The 14,356-nt window shown below is 37.1% G+C and overlaps 1 protein-coding gene across 1 annotated transcript; it reads right to left on the reverse strand.

The window, feature by feature from the left end:
* Nucleotides 1–6,222: 6,222 nt before the first annotated feature.
* On the reverse strand, nt 6,223–13,239 carry LOC112715865 (cellulose synthase A catalytic subunit 6 [UDP-forming]). Its single transcript, XM_025767685.2, has 14 exons — nt 12,316–13,239; nt 11,367–11,562; nt 11,071–11,285; nt 10,858–10,960; nt 10,581–10,764; nt 10,016–10,282; nt 9,527–9,872; nt 8,973–9,110; nt 8,756–8,881; nt 8,431–8,643; nt 8,090–8,348; nt 7,800–7,996; nt 7,347–7,697; nt 6,223–7,253 (listed from the first exon to the last, which is right to left on the reverse strand). Exons 1-14 carry the CDS (start codon nt 12,394–12,396, stop codon nt 6,666–6,668), a joined length of 3,264 nt encoding a protein of 1,087 aa, XP_025623470.1. The 5' UTR covers nt 12,397–13,239; the 3' UTR covers nt 6,223–6,665.
* Between the last annotated feature and the right edge of the window lie 1,117 nt (nt 13,240–14,356).

A 14,356-nucleotide genomic window follows, 5' to 3' on the forward strand; every position in this document is an offset into this window, starting at 1 on the left:
ATAATATAACCTATCCAGAATAAAACAAGTCACTAAGCATCAAGAAAATACCAGAAAAGATGTAACAGTTGAATAAGAATATTTGAACACCAATAATAACTTTAGAAAAATAAAAATATGCAATGAATGAAAGTATGCAAATAAATTAATTAAAATAAAATGAAAGTGAAAAAGAATGAGAAGTAGAAAAAAGAAAGTGAGAAAGGAGGGAGAAGGAAGAAATTAGGATTAGAAGAGAAAAGAGAAGAAAATTGGCACTAAGCTGGATAGGTTGCGCGACGCTGGCGACGCGGTCGTGCGGGTGGCCTTATTTCCAATATGATACGGACGCATGAGTGACGCGTTCGCGTGGCAGGGCTTGTGCTACTAGCACGGGTCCAGCCCAACTCCAGCTCAACTTTCAGCCATACACCTTTTTTACGCCGATTTCAGGTCACGCGGCCGCGTGGGTGACGCGGTCGCGTGGGAGACCATTATTCCCATATGACGCGGTCGCGTCAGCGACGCGTTCGCGTGGGGTGATTTGTGCCATTGGCACGCCTCCAGCGCTGCTCCTGCGAAACTCTCTGTTTATATTAATATTGTCTTCCATCTCCTTGCGACGCGGACGCGTCGCTGATGCGGTCGTGTCGCGTGCTCGCTTTTTTTTTTTAAATTTGAAAAGATGCAGAATGCGGTGTTAATATGAATGTGATGCAAAACTCCAGGTTCAATATAATAAAATAAAATAGAAATAAACAACACGAAATAAAATTGAAAAAGAACGATCATACCATGGTGGGTTGTCTCCCACCTAGCACTTTTAGTTAAAGTCCTTAAGTTGGACATTTGGTGAGCTCCCTGTTATGATGGCTTGTGTTTGAACTCATCCAGGAATCTCCACCAATGTTTGTGATTCCAGTAACCTCCGGGGTCCCAAACTAGGCGCAGAAAGCCTTCAAGTAAGTTAAAGCAAGTGACTAGGCCCCAAGAGTGGTGATTGATAGAATGGATTCTGGGGTCCCAGATCTTGCTTCTGCACCCATCTTTTGGTTGAGCAATATTGTTCCCTCCGGGTGGCAAGCAGTCTGAATTCTCACGTAAGCGGCCAAACAACTTCCTAGACCCATTCAGTTGAGCTCTATACCAACCTTTACTCTTAAACTTAAAGCTACCAACCATGATGAACCTTGCAGGACAATTCTTACCACTGGCCTTCTTCCTCTTACTCTCAATGCCACAAAGAGCTCTAAGTTGACCATCCGTCTCCAGTAGCCCATATTCAAGTGGAATTATAAAGCTAAGGGATATGAATTTTACCCACTTGAATGTTGTGAAGGATGATGGCAACTTAGGGGGAGGGGTTTCCAACAACTTTGGCAAGGTAATTTCAAGCTCCACTCCCTTGTGCTCTTCTTTGACATCTTCTACCTCTTGATCAACCTCTACAAAATCTTCAACCATGATTTGCCTTGGAGGTTGTACGCTCTTCTCAACATCAACATCAAACACCGTGGAAGGAGGCTCTGTGACTGGACTTTCCAATGGAGGTACAGCATCTCTTAAGTCCGCAGCCACTTCTTCCTTTTTAATAATTGCTGCTTTGTCCAGTTGTTTAAGTATAAAACCGTACTCATCCTCGATGTTTTTCTTTCTATGACAACTCCTTTCAACTATTCTTTCATCTTCAAGGGTCTCTCCTACCCTTACCCGTAGGGCCTCCTCTAGCTCTTTATGAAGTATGGATTCGCGAAGATGATTCCTTCTTTCCTGTTCCATATCAATAGCATAATTGGGATCATCTTGCTCTTGGATTGATGGATGTGGGTGCTCTTCCATGGATGGTGGTGATGGGATGGAGAGATTATTCTGTGGTTGACAAGGAAGTGCACTAGAGCTTGATGGTTGATTGTTAAAGGTAATTGGTGGTCTGATTTGGGTGAAGAGAGCTTGTATAGTAGAGTTTAGATCGGCAAGTGCTTTCTCCATGGAGGTTTGGGGTAGATAGGAGGGTTCATTTGGTTCATAAGGTGGTTGGTATGGTGGATGAAGGTTAGGGTCATATGGAGGTGAATGGCGGAAAGGGGCTTGTGAGTTTGGTGGTCCAAAGTTATGTTGAGGAAAGGGTTTATAGGCATATGGTGGCGGTTGTTGATAGTCCATTGGAGGTGGTTGTTGCCATGAGGATTGATCAAGTCCTTGTGGCTCCTCCCATCTTTGATTGTTCCAACCTTGATGCCTGTTCTCATTGTAATTTCTTCTTCCTGCAACATTATTGTAACCAGACTCATAGCCAAAGAGGTGAGAATTCATGATAGCAAAAAAAAAAAAAAAAAAGCGAGCACGCGACGCGACTGCATCAGCGACGCGTCCGCGTCGCAAGGAGATTGTAAACCTTTGCGTGAGAACTTTTGCGTGGTCTATAAATTCGCGGATAAATCCTCGTTGCAAGTATAGTTTCTAAACCTTCAAAAGTCCTTTCATACAAACGTTTTGGTTGTCACAAGTAACAAACCCCTTTGAAATTGATAACCGAGTATTCAAACCTCGGGTCGTCTTCTCAAGGAATTGCAGGGAGGTATATTCTTATTATTGGTTATGGAGATTGTAAATTTGGGGTTTTGAGAAATTTGGAGTTTGGGCAATGTGCACAGGTATATTTTCAAGCAATAAAAATTAATAAATAACTGTAAAATAAACTCTTGGCAAGGTATGAAGACTAGAGGTCCTATCCCAGTTATCCTTATCAATTGTAATGAGAATTGGATTTTTCTCCCACTTTATTAACCTCTAACTATGAAGGTAAGTTAAGTGGATGAATTAATTCTTGAAGAATTCCAATTCTCAATCAACAATGAGTTTGATAACTCAAGAGTCACCAATTATTTAACCAAGGCCAAAAGGGAGAAAAATATCTAAATTAAATTGAAAGCAATCTTAAACAGAGCAAAGCAATCTTAAATCTGAATTACCTTAAATAATATTAATTAAGAAAATCATAACATGAATGTAGCATAAGCCAAATAGGCAACATATCTAATACAAGCATTGAAGCATCTGAAAGTAAAAAGGGGAATATAAAGTAAAAGAACGTTAAACCTGGGATTGAGAGTCACTCCTAAAACTAAGAGAAATCCTAAATCCTAATACTAAGAGAGAGGAGAGAACCTCTCTCTCTAAAAACTACATCTAAAACATGAAAAGTGAATTATGAGAGCCTCTTATGAATGGATGCATTCCTCCACTTTATAGCCTCTAATCTGTGTTCCTTGGGCCAAAAACTGGGTCAGAAACAGCCCAGAAATCACTTCCAGCGCTTTCTGGTCCGTACAGGTCACGGAAAAGTGACGCGGCCGCATGGCTCACGCGGCCGCGCGGGTTGTGTTCCTGCCAGGTCACGCGTCCGCGTGACCCACGCGTTCGCGTCGCCTAGTGTTGGGGCAGCTATGATAAATTATATATCAAATCGAAGCCCCGGACGTTAGCTTTCCAACGCAACTGGAACCGCGTCGTTTGGACCTCTGTAGCTAAAGTTATAGCCGTTTGAGTGCAAAGAGGTCAGGCTGGACAGCTTAGCAATTTCTCCAACTTCTTGTATTCCTTCCACTTTTGTATGCTTCTTTTCCATCTTCTGAGCCATTCCTGCCCTGTAATCTCTGAGATCACTTAACACACATATCAAGGCATCTAATGGTAATAAGAGAGGATTAATAATAAGCAAATATAAGATCAAAGAAGCACGTTTTCAATCATAGTACAAAATCAGGAAGGAAATATAAACCTATGCAAATATTATGAATAAGTGGGTAAAGAGTTGATAAAATCCACTCAATTGAGCACAAGATAAACCATAAAATAGTGATTTATCAAGTATCATCTTCAATAGAATACTCTAACCATGAACAGTATAATTCAAACCAAGAAGCTTGAAAACGACGACGGTGACTTGTATCGCTCGAGAAAGGATAATTATCAAGTATTGGTTGATTTGCTCCAGCTTTAAGATAAGATCGACGAATTTCATCTCTTTTACTTGGATAAAACTTCCAAATCATTGGTCGAATTCCTGGATCTCTTACCAAATGACATACTTCCATTTGTTCAGGATTAAGTCGTGGGCGCTTTGACTTTGAACTATCTTGTTGAGGAGCTAAAGTACTCATGTTTGATGCCTCAAGTATTGAAGAGGTTGGTGTTGATGTAACAACATTAGAAACATTTTCACTCCTCCGGCAAGTCTTTTTAAAAAAAGTGTCTATTATTTTCATCTTGCTCATGATTCAACTAAATTCTTACAATTGAGAATTTACATAGATAATAAGATAAACATTATGCAACTTAACTAAACTCAATTTATTTTATTTTTTGCAGATCAATAATATCAATGTCACAAACAATTAATAATGAGAAAAAAATTTAAAAACAATACAAGGATAATATTATAATTACATGATTATCATCTTCAATTTTTTTCTAAAACCTAAATTATTATTATAAGATTATAAACTAGATAAATAAATAAATATATAAATTATTCAAAAAACAAATAAAAGAAATAACTTACAAAAGAAAGAAGAATGAGAGATGATAATGGAAGACCAAAGATTACTTGCTATCTTTTAAGTTGTAATGATAATGAAAATATGGAATGATGTTTTGTTTTCTAATTGAAAGAAGAGAGAAGAATGGAAGAAGTGATTTGTTGACTTCTTGTTGCTGCCCTTTCAAATTCTTCACTTCTAATATGGATAAGGGCTTTTTTTAACTAAACATATGGCCCATTCATAATCCAAATAATATACTACTTTAAAATTTTTTTTTGCTTCACCTATTGTTTGAATGAACATTACGGAGAAGAAAATAATTTTTCAAAGGAGGAGGCCATATGTTTTTTTTAAAGGGAGCACTCTTTTATTTTTTATTATTTTTTTGGGAGGGCCACTATCTCCCCTGTAATATACGTAGCTTTGCTTATGAGTGAACCTAACTCAATTCACAAATGAACTGAATTTGATTCAAATTTGAATAAACAGTTAAAAAATTACTTATAGAATAAAAAATTTGGTCAATACTTATCACCAGCATCAAGTGAACCTCAATTTACACACAAATGAACTGAAATAAACTAAAAAATGAACCGAAATTATTTAATGATGGCATCAGAGAAAATCAGAACTAATAAAGATATTAGCAAAATGTTGGTGTTATTGTTGATGACGATAAAGAAAAAGGAAAAGAAAAAGAAAAAGACGCAACATTGGAAAAAGAGGAGGAGGAAGAGGAGGACCTGCGAAAAAGAAAAAGAATGAGGAGAAGAAGGGAAAAAGAAGAACATGTGCGAATTTGAAAGAAGAAGAAGGAAAAGTGTAATTTAAAAGGTTGTTATAACAACTTGGTTAGACTTGGTTAAGTATTTTGTTTGGATGTAAAGCTTTATTCTTTCCAATATTCTTATCCAACTTTAATCCTAAAAAATATGTTGGTCATTTTAAATCTGTAATGTTTACTAGCTTCTTTAAAATTAAAATTTTTAATTTCTCTTTATTTTTCTCACGATATCCCTCAATCCGATAGGCCAATAACTAATCTACTGCGAATATGAACTCCATTTGAGGCCAATAACTAATCTACTGTGGATCTGAACTCCATTTAAGGATCTGTCACTGGCCAATGTGTTGCTGGATACACAAGATGGGATTCGAACATCCGACTACACTTATTTACGTGGACGTGTGAGCTGGCCACTTCATCAACCCAGGTTGGTTAAATATTTTAATGTCTAGTAGAAGTAAACAAAATTATGTTTAAAGGGTTATTTTATTCTTTTTAAAATTACTTCCAAATTCTTTTAACTTTTTTTTTTTTGTTATAATTTTATAATAGTTCAATATCAATTCTAAAATCATCAAATAAATATAAACATCTTTTTTTTAACTTCTCAAAAGAAATTGTAATGCTCCAAACTTGAATATCGCTTGCCTTCTAATCGCTAAGTAAATATTCCAATACTTCGGACAAACTAATGAAAGAATCAAAGAATGGCTTAAGCTTAAGTTGGTACGGGACTATTGTACACGCGGTTTCAAATAGCGAAATTGCAGTGTTGGGGAGTTTCAATCACTTAATTTGAGGGTTCGTTTAGACTTCAAATTAGATTGTGGTTTTCGGTCTAGTTTTCTGCAATACAGTGAACTTTCGTCCAAATGGTTAATAGTATAGTACAAAAAGAATGAGTACACAACATTTTTCGCCAGATAGAACATCTCAGAAAAAGAATATCCATGATCATTGGTATTACAGAAAAGGAACTAACATGCTCATGTTCCTAAGGTCCAAAGACAGAACAGCTACTTCTTGACACTCTGATGATGATCCCTCATTTTGTGTAGGGAAGAATTTCATCATTCAATGCTCTTTTCTTATATCAACACATAACGAAAAGAATAACACTAAAATTCACAGAAATGTAATAATGAAAGAATAGATGGAAAAAAAAATAAAAGAAAAAACCACTATTACATTTAGCAATGTGTTCAGCCCTACCTCCTTTCTTCTTTATGTACCCCAAAAATACAAAACAGTCCAAAACTTTTGTGCAACCATTGCAGAGCGCGTCATATCCATTGAAATTGCTTCTTCCATGATGCAAGCAACCCAAGTATAGATGGAAAAAAACTCCTCCAGGCTCACGAGTCATCACACCTCAATCCACAAATTTCCAAAACAGGACCATCTCTGTTCACAAATGGGTTGATCCTAACCCACATGAGTGTCAATATGGAAGCCAAAAGGATTGACCAAACCAAAACAATGGTTGGCATTCTATCTTGTTTCCCAAGTAACCCTTTGAGGAATGGGTAGAGATGGATAATCACCCACAATGCAAAGAACAATCTACCAAAGAGAGGTCCCCATGAGTCGTAACCATTGTTGATGGCATCCGAGACACCAACCACAACCCCAACAATGTTTATGATTAGTAGAGTTGTGGGAGGGATCAATAGCGATGTCCACTTGAAGATATAGAGCTCTGAGAATTCTCCATCATCGGCTGCTTTCGAGGTCACAGTGAAATTTGTATCGACTCCAGCCAAGACCTTCAGCAAACCCTGGAAAAGGGCAAACAGATGAGAAGAAACACCTCCTATCACCCAAAACTGTTCGTTCCTCCACCAATCATCTATGCCAACACCACCCCACTGCATCTCAAGGATACCCGTTGCTGCGATGGATATGAAGAGGGCCATGAATACAAGACTTGCATAGTTGCTAATCTGCATATTTAGAAAGCATAAGTGCATGATAGAAGCCATGACAACACTCTGGTTTCCATTGATATACTTTAAAGAGAATGCACAAAAGCATACCTCGGGTACAATAAATTTTCCTGTCAAGAGACATATAGCAGGCAGAGTACAGTAGACAACCAATGGGATGGAGGTCCAAGGGTATACAACACTGTTTATGTATGAAAATCGTTCTAACCACTTCAACCCACCACCGTAGCCATACCAGATTGGACAATGTTTGCTCATGAAAATCTCAACAGATCCAAGGGCCCACCGTAGAACCTGATGCAGACGATCTGAAAGGTTGATTGGTGCTGACCCCTTGAATGCAGGCCTCTTAGGAATGCAATACACAGACCGCCAACCATGACAATGCATTTTGAATCCAGTCAAGATATCCTCCGTCACAGAACCATAAATCCACCCAACCTGGTGAGGAGCAGAAAATTAATAGCACAGGGAAGAGATGTGAGAACTAATAACTATAATAATTATTCAAGGAATAAAAGCAGTTTTTTCTTTAGTACTTACTTCTTTTCCCCATTCAGTTTTATCTTCATAACCACAGCTAATGACTTGGATGGCTTCTTTTAAAAGAGAGGCAGGGCTCACATCCTGTGGAACCCCACCATTTTCCAGAAGTGTAGAAGCAACAAATACAGGAGACTGCCCAAACCTCTTCTCCAACTTCATTTGATTCAGATTTGATGACTTCTCTGCCATGGATCCTGTGACGAAATCTAAACATGTAAGCTATCCATGAACTTTATTACCCAAAGTGCTTTAATTTGCAAGAATAGTTGAAAGAAACAAAATCTTACCTTCAATCTTCTCAATATTTTCAAGTGCATGTATCTGCTTTGAAGCTTCCCTGTGCTTCACCTTCTTTTTGGTGTTGCCATTCTTTTTCTTACGAGATCCACAGCACAGACAGCACCATTTCGGCCAACAATTACAGGTTTTGCTTGGGGGCTTCTTCTTGGCAGGTGCATCATATCCATAAAGTGCTACCCTTCTAAAAACACACCCAGTTCCAACATAAATAGGTCCTTGTATTCCGTCCAATCCCTTCATGTTGATCTGTTTACAATTTGGGAGTTAGTACTAATCATATTAGAAAGCATAAGAAATATAGGCAGAAAGCAAGCTATAGAGAACTTACATCAAAAAATACAACATTCCGGTTTGAGTATCTATCATGCCTATCAATCCCATCAAATCTTTGAGGAAATTGTACATAGCAAACTTTCTTCCCAACTTGAGGGTCCATCATAAAACACATAGCTTCTCTAAGTGCCTTGCTATTGTTAATATAGTGATCACAATCAACATTCAGAAGATAAGGCGCATTTGAGATAATTGCAGACACCCGGACCTTCAGAAAATATTATCACCACAAAAATGCATGTCAGAAAAGAATTGAGACCAAGAAAACATTAGCTGACTTAGTTAAGCCTGAACCAAAATAAAAGTAACTTGAGGCCTACCAGAGAATTCATTGCCCCTGCCTTTTTGTGGTGATCAAAGCCTGGTCTCTTCTCTCGAGAAACATAAACTAAACGAGGTAACTCATTCCCTTCAATGTCACGAATACCATCTTGACCGAGGAAGACCTGTAAAATTTTATAAAAACAAAGATGTTGAAGTTTCTAATTTAGCATCACAAAAAATGAAAAACCACTTTTGTGAGAAACAGAGTCTTACCTGAATCATGCCAGGATGATCCCTCACATTATTTCCAGGCCATGGAGTACCATCCTGCATGGTCCATCCATCCTCAGGAACCTTTTGTGCAGTTGCCACCAAACTGTTAATCCTCACCTTAAATTCTTCATAATCCCGCTGTAACATGCAAAAGGGGGAAAATGGCCAATTAATTGCTTAACTTTTTTTCAAACTTATTCATACTGAATTTCACCAAGACACGCATGCACATAACACTTTTACTGTGTAGTTTCTACAGAAAACCCTTTAATTTTCAATTTGTAAATTGTCTCCTTGATTTTAACAATCACAATTGGGGCAGTCTATAATGTAATATTCCATCCAAACAATTCTTTTAAATAGCAGGGTCAAATGAGAATTGATGCCATACTTTGAGAAAGGAAAAGTCTCAATTTAACAGGTCACACTATATGCAAAATAATTAGGATTAAGGTTCATTACTGGATGTAGCCAATAAATTATGCAGGATAGGAAATCTAATAGCCAACAAATATAAAGTGAAAAAAGTGTAGGCAAAGAAAAAAATTCAAAACCTTCATTGCTCTTCTTTCCCGGACAAATGCTGGATGTACTTTATTTTTTAGATAATCAATCTTCTGGTTGAAATACCATTCTGGGGCACGGGGCTCAATATTATATTTTTTACAAAATGGTACCCATCTCCTGGCAAACTCAGATGTTTCAGAAAGTGCTTCAAAAGTAAGCATGGCAGCACCGTCATCTGAGACATAGCATGCAACTTTATCTACTGGATAATCAACAGCAAGGATAGACAGAACAGTGTTTGCCGTTATCAGAGGAGGTTCTTTCATGGGATCAACTGTACTGACAAAAACATCTACACTCGACAACTCAGATGGTTTCCCTTCTTTTTCATACCTGCATTTGTTTATGAATTATATATTGAGGCAATATACTCCAAAAATTAAGCATCAAAAATAGAATGAGATATCAATATCATAGCAACTATACTAAAACTTGATCAACAAATAAAAAGCAGCAGTTGCAGCAGCCTCAATTACCTCAGCGATAAACGATCAAGGTATGTTTCTCGCTGTATTGGGTACCATTTTGGAAACTGATCCATAATCCATGATACGGCAAACCATACCTCACAAATGACTGAAGTCAACCACAACCCATATGCATCATTAACTGGATGGAGAATTCTATAATGAAAGAAAAGCCCAAGAACTACAAGACGGAGTATTATAATCATTCTGTATGGGTTTATCTTGCTTGAAGGGATAGGTAACTTCCGAGAAAGCGGCTGCCTGCCTTCATCCATCCTGACAGAACATAACAAGGGAGGAAATGTTTAAAGAAATGCTAAGCAAAACAAAATTATATGGCCAAGATTTAAAAACAAAATTTCTTTGTAGTTAAACTTATGCACAACCCCACCACAATATCTAACAACACAGCAGTCACACAGATTGCTCAGCTAAGAGATATTCATTTATGTTCCAACTACATATGGATTGCCACCATATTATAACAAAGCGATGAAAACTCTTAATTTCACTACAATCAACCAAGCAAAGGAATAATTTAGTAAGGAACAAGGAGTAATAGTATGAGAGTTACATGGGCATATCAGGGTCCTCCAAATCATCACCAAAGTTTCCACCATTGTCGTTCCCTTCATGCTTCACCACCTGAAGTTTGTCATTCTGCCTTTTCTTCCACTCTTCCATTTTATCCTTCCAAGCCACACTTCCATACCCATACACTGCAATATCTTTCTTTGGAACCATTGGTCTTGGTTGCACTGAGACAACAGAAGCACCATAGTCACAACATGAACAGCTATATGAAAATGAAATGTAAAAAAAGCACAATGAAGCAGTAGCCCAGGACATACATGGATTAAACGGATCAGTGTAAGGAATGGGATGAACTCTGTTTCCATTATTCATATATGGAGGAACAATTAGAGCATGTCGATCGGAAGATATTTCTGAATCCTATAAAGAATAAAAACAGTATTATATGCAGATTGTTAGCTTAGTACTAATGTGCAAATTGAATTCAAGTAAAATCTAAAAATCATCAAAAGGATAATTTGCAAATGCACCTCTTCCCCATATGTCAAAAGTGGGATCTCAGAATTGAGAGGAGCCGAGTCATGTTCAAAATTTGCAGGGTTGCCAGCAATATTAGAATTAGCATAATGTCCGGAAGACACTGCATCCGAAGTGGTTCCAAAGGCATCATGATGCCCATACTCAAACTCATTGTCTAAATCATCAATATCATCCTCATCTTCATCACCTTCAACCCTGGGACTACCTGCAATTCATTGATTAATTAGTATTCGGCACAGTAAAACTAAGTTGTCAAGGAGAGATAATAACATAGCAACAATTTCACCTTTGATGCGTTTGTATCTGGTTTTACACTGTGGACATGCTTGATTCCCTTCTCGTCTCTCGTACTCATAGCAAGGCCGACAAACGGGGAATGCACACTCATTGCACGCAACAAACGGCTCCCCGTCCTCTGTGATTTCTATCTCATCCCCACATATCTGACATTTCTGTCCACTCAATTCTTGGACAGACTTAATCTGATAAGAACAAATGCAGACAAAAAAGGTGTAACTAGCTTTGAGTTCTTCAGTTGTACAATATTTTAGAAAATTGAAAGATCCATTCCTATTGGCATCTTAGTATCTACATTAAACTAATAATTCCCATGAATGTTTAAACATTTTTGTGAACCTGACACGATCTAAGAGTCCAACTTTGCCACAAACCAATCTAATCTGATTTTAAACCCCAAGAGAACCCACAATCCTGAACTCCCAATACCAGAAACTCACAAGCAAATTGGTTTATGACCAACAATTTAGGGGGTTAAACAAGAATAGGAATTCAATACTTGAAAAGTTTATCAAGGTTAGCTCCTAGCTACCAAAACGGAACGGGACCCTTATCCTCAACCAATGAATGAAGGCATAGAGACAAAAATGGCCAAGGTTAGCACAGAACCTCATCAAAACTAAGCGTTTTGTCAGAAGTACACGTTGTCATTGATTCATCGAAGAAAACCCAAACGCGAAATCATGTACTTCATATCCCACCGACAGTTTAGAAGAACAGAATAATAAAATAAAGCAAACAATAATATATGTAAAATATGCGTGTATAGCCAAAGAATTAGAAGAAAAATACGCAGAGATTAGTTGCATAAAAAGTTATCAAACCCTATTATTGAAGCAGCCAACAAACCCAGAAGAGAACGAAAAAAAATGCTTTATTGAGATGGAAATGAGAAAGAACAGATGAAAAATTAATTGCAATTGAATGGGAGAGCTTACTCTTGCATTGTCATCGGCATTGATGAGGACGAACTCGTTCCTGTTGTGGGAACCAGCAACGAGTCTACCACCAGTGTGCATCACTATTACCAGTCAATGTTGTTTAGATCAACACCAAAATCACCCAATGCTGCTATCACTACTCGCTCTGAGAGAAGATCCTAGAAGACACGCATACATGAAAACCAAAATGGACTATTTCTTCGTTCGATGCAAGTGACTCTGGAGGCTAAGACGAAAAAAGTAACATAAATGAGCGAAAGAAAGGCAAGGCTTTTGGAGTTGGTGTGTGAGTGTACTTTGATTCCTTGAGAAGCCAAGTTCCCTCTTGAAGCTGTAACCAGGCTGTTCGCAATCTATGCCAGAGAGAGAAAGAGGGATAGAAGGAAAAAGAAAAGAAAGAAATAAAGAGGAGTAAAACAAAGTATAGATAGTGTTTATGTGGAAGGTTGCGAATACGCGTAACAGAGAAGGTATAGAGAGAGAGAGAGAGAGAGAGAGAGAGAGAGAGAGAGAGAGAGAGAGCGAGTATTATACAAGGGGAAGAGGAAAAAAAATTAGAGAGAGAGTGTGTGTGAGTGATGTAAAGTGGGGCCCGGGCGATGGTGGTGGCGCTGGGCTGTATCGCCCCACCGGAGTTGGGTGAAAACCTTTCTACTCCAGATCAAAATTAATTATGTTTTCCCGTTTGAGAGGTATGAAATGTAAAAGAGTGAGTGGGTTTATTGAGAGAGAGGGAGTTGGAATGAAAGGGAAAGGAAGTATGTTCTGCTCCCACGGCGTAGATTCATGGCCTTTCAAATATTGTGAAAATTACCTTCACCCCCTCCATCTCACGCGCCTTCTATAGATGAACATTTCATTACTACTTCACAATTCAGAAACCAATAGGATAGGGGAGGTGTGCGGACCACAGCTGGACTCTGTTGACTGTGCCTCTGTGCTTTGCCTTTACTAATTACTACTACTAATCTACTATATTATTCATTCATTATTCATTCATTAATCGCCCAATGTGATTAGCTCCCTTTCTGCTTTCCAGATCTGCAGCTTCATATCTACTAGTTGAAACTCTTTTAAACCACAGATCATTAATAGATCATTCTTTTTTTTTTTTGGTGACTAATAGATCATTACATAATTAGATAGAACTTGTGATTAAATTCCTGATTTTTTGTTGACTTTAATTTTAATGAATTCAGAGTATGACTAATTTTATATAATTATTTGATTTTTTTTTGGTGACTATATATAATTATTTGATTAAATTTATGAATTTAGTTCTCTTTTAAATTCTAAAATACATACAAATTAAATTCTTTTTTCTTTTAAAATAATATTTTTTACTTTGTCGGTTTGTCTTAATAAGCCACAATAAATTTTAAAATATATCATTAACTTCAAAAATATATTAACTTAAATAACTAAAAAATAGTAAATATTATGTCATAATTATCTTCGAACATATATATAAATTAGAGTAAAATATGTTTTTTTTCGGGTAATTCACATTTATAAACCAAAACAACTTTAAAATTACCTGAATTCCCAAATCCAAAAATACTATGTAATTATCTTCATTTATATTTCTACGTAAATCAAATTCATTGAATTCGAATTAAGGCATCTTGTAGTAAATCGAAGTTATAAGTTTCGATTTATATAGTCAATACTAAATCGAATCAATCAAATTCGATTTAGCCCCATTAGTAAATCGAATCCACTAAAATTGATTTACTAACATTAGTGGCTTATGGTAAATCGAAGGCATTAGACTCAATTTTATTATGAAATACGTTACATGTATAATTCGAAAGGGGTTAATTCGATTTAGTATAATCCTAACGTATATAAATACGAGTTGAACGTGAATTTTTACTATAGTTGAACTCACAATTGCTAGTAATGAGAGTTTTTTAGTTCTAGTGCACTATAGGGTCGATTAAGAAGAAAATGCGATCGGGAATTAAATTTACGGATAAGGACCTGTTGAGTATTTTCCTTAAACCTTAGACGAGTTTCACTGAGTTTCAAAATATTA

Source organism: Arachis hypogaea, chromosome 10, assembly GCF_003086295.3.
Source record: "Arachis hypogaea cultivar Tifrunner chromosome 10, arahy.Tifrunner.gnm2.J5K5, whole genome shotgun sequence".
NCBI classification, from domain to species: domain Eukaryota; kingdom Viridiplantae; phylum Streptophyta; class Magnoliopsida; order Fabales; family Fabaceae; genus Arachis; species Arachis hypogaea.

What these genes read in the sequence shown, in the direction of transcription:
- LOC112715865 (XM_025767685.2), bottom strand. Translation starts at nt 12,396, where the DNA reads ATGCACACTGGTGGTAGACTCGTTGCTGGTTCCCACAACAGGAACGAG. An exon ending in GGAATGTTGTATTTTTTGAT is followed by an intron (nt 8,349 to 8,430) that starts GTAAGTTCTCTA and finishes AATTGTAAACAG; the next exon opens with ATCAACATGAAGGGATTGGA. An exon ending in AAATATTGAGAAGATTGAAG is followed by an intron (nt 7,997 to 8,089) that starts GTAAGATTTTGT and finishes ATTTCGTCACAG; the next exon opens with GATCCATGGCAGAGAAGTCA.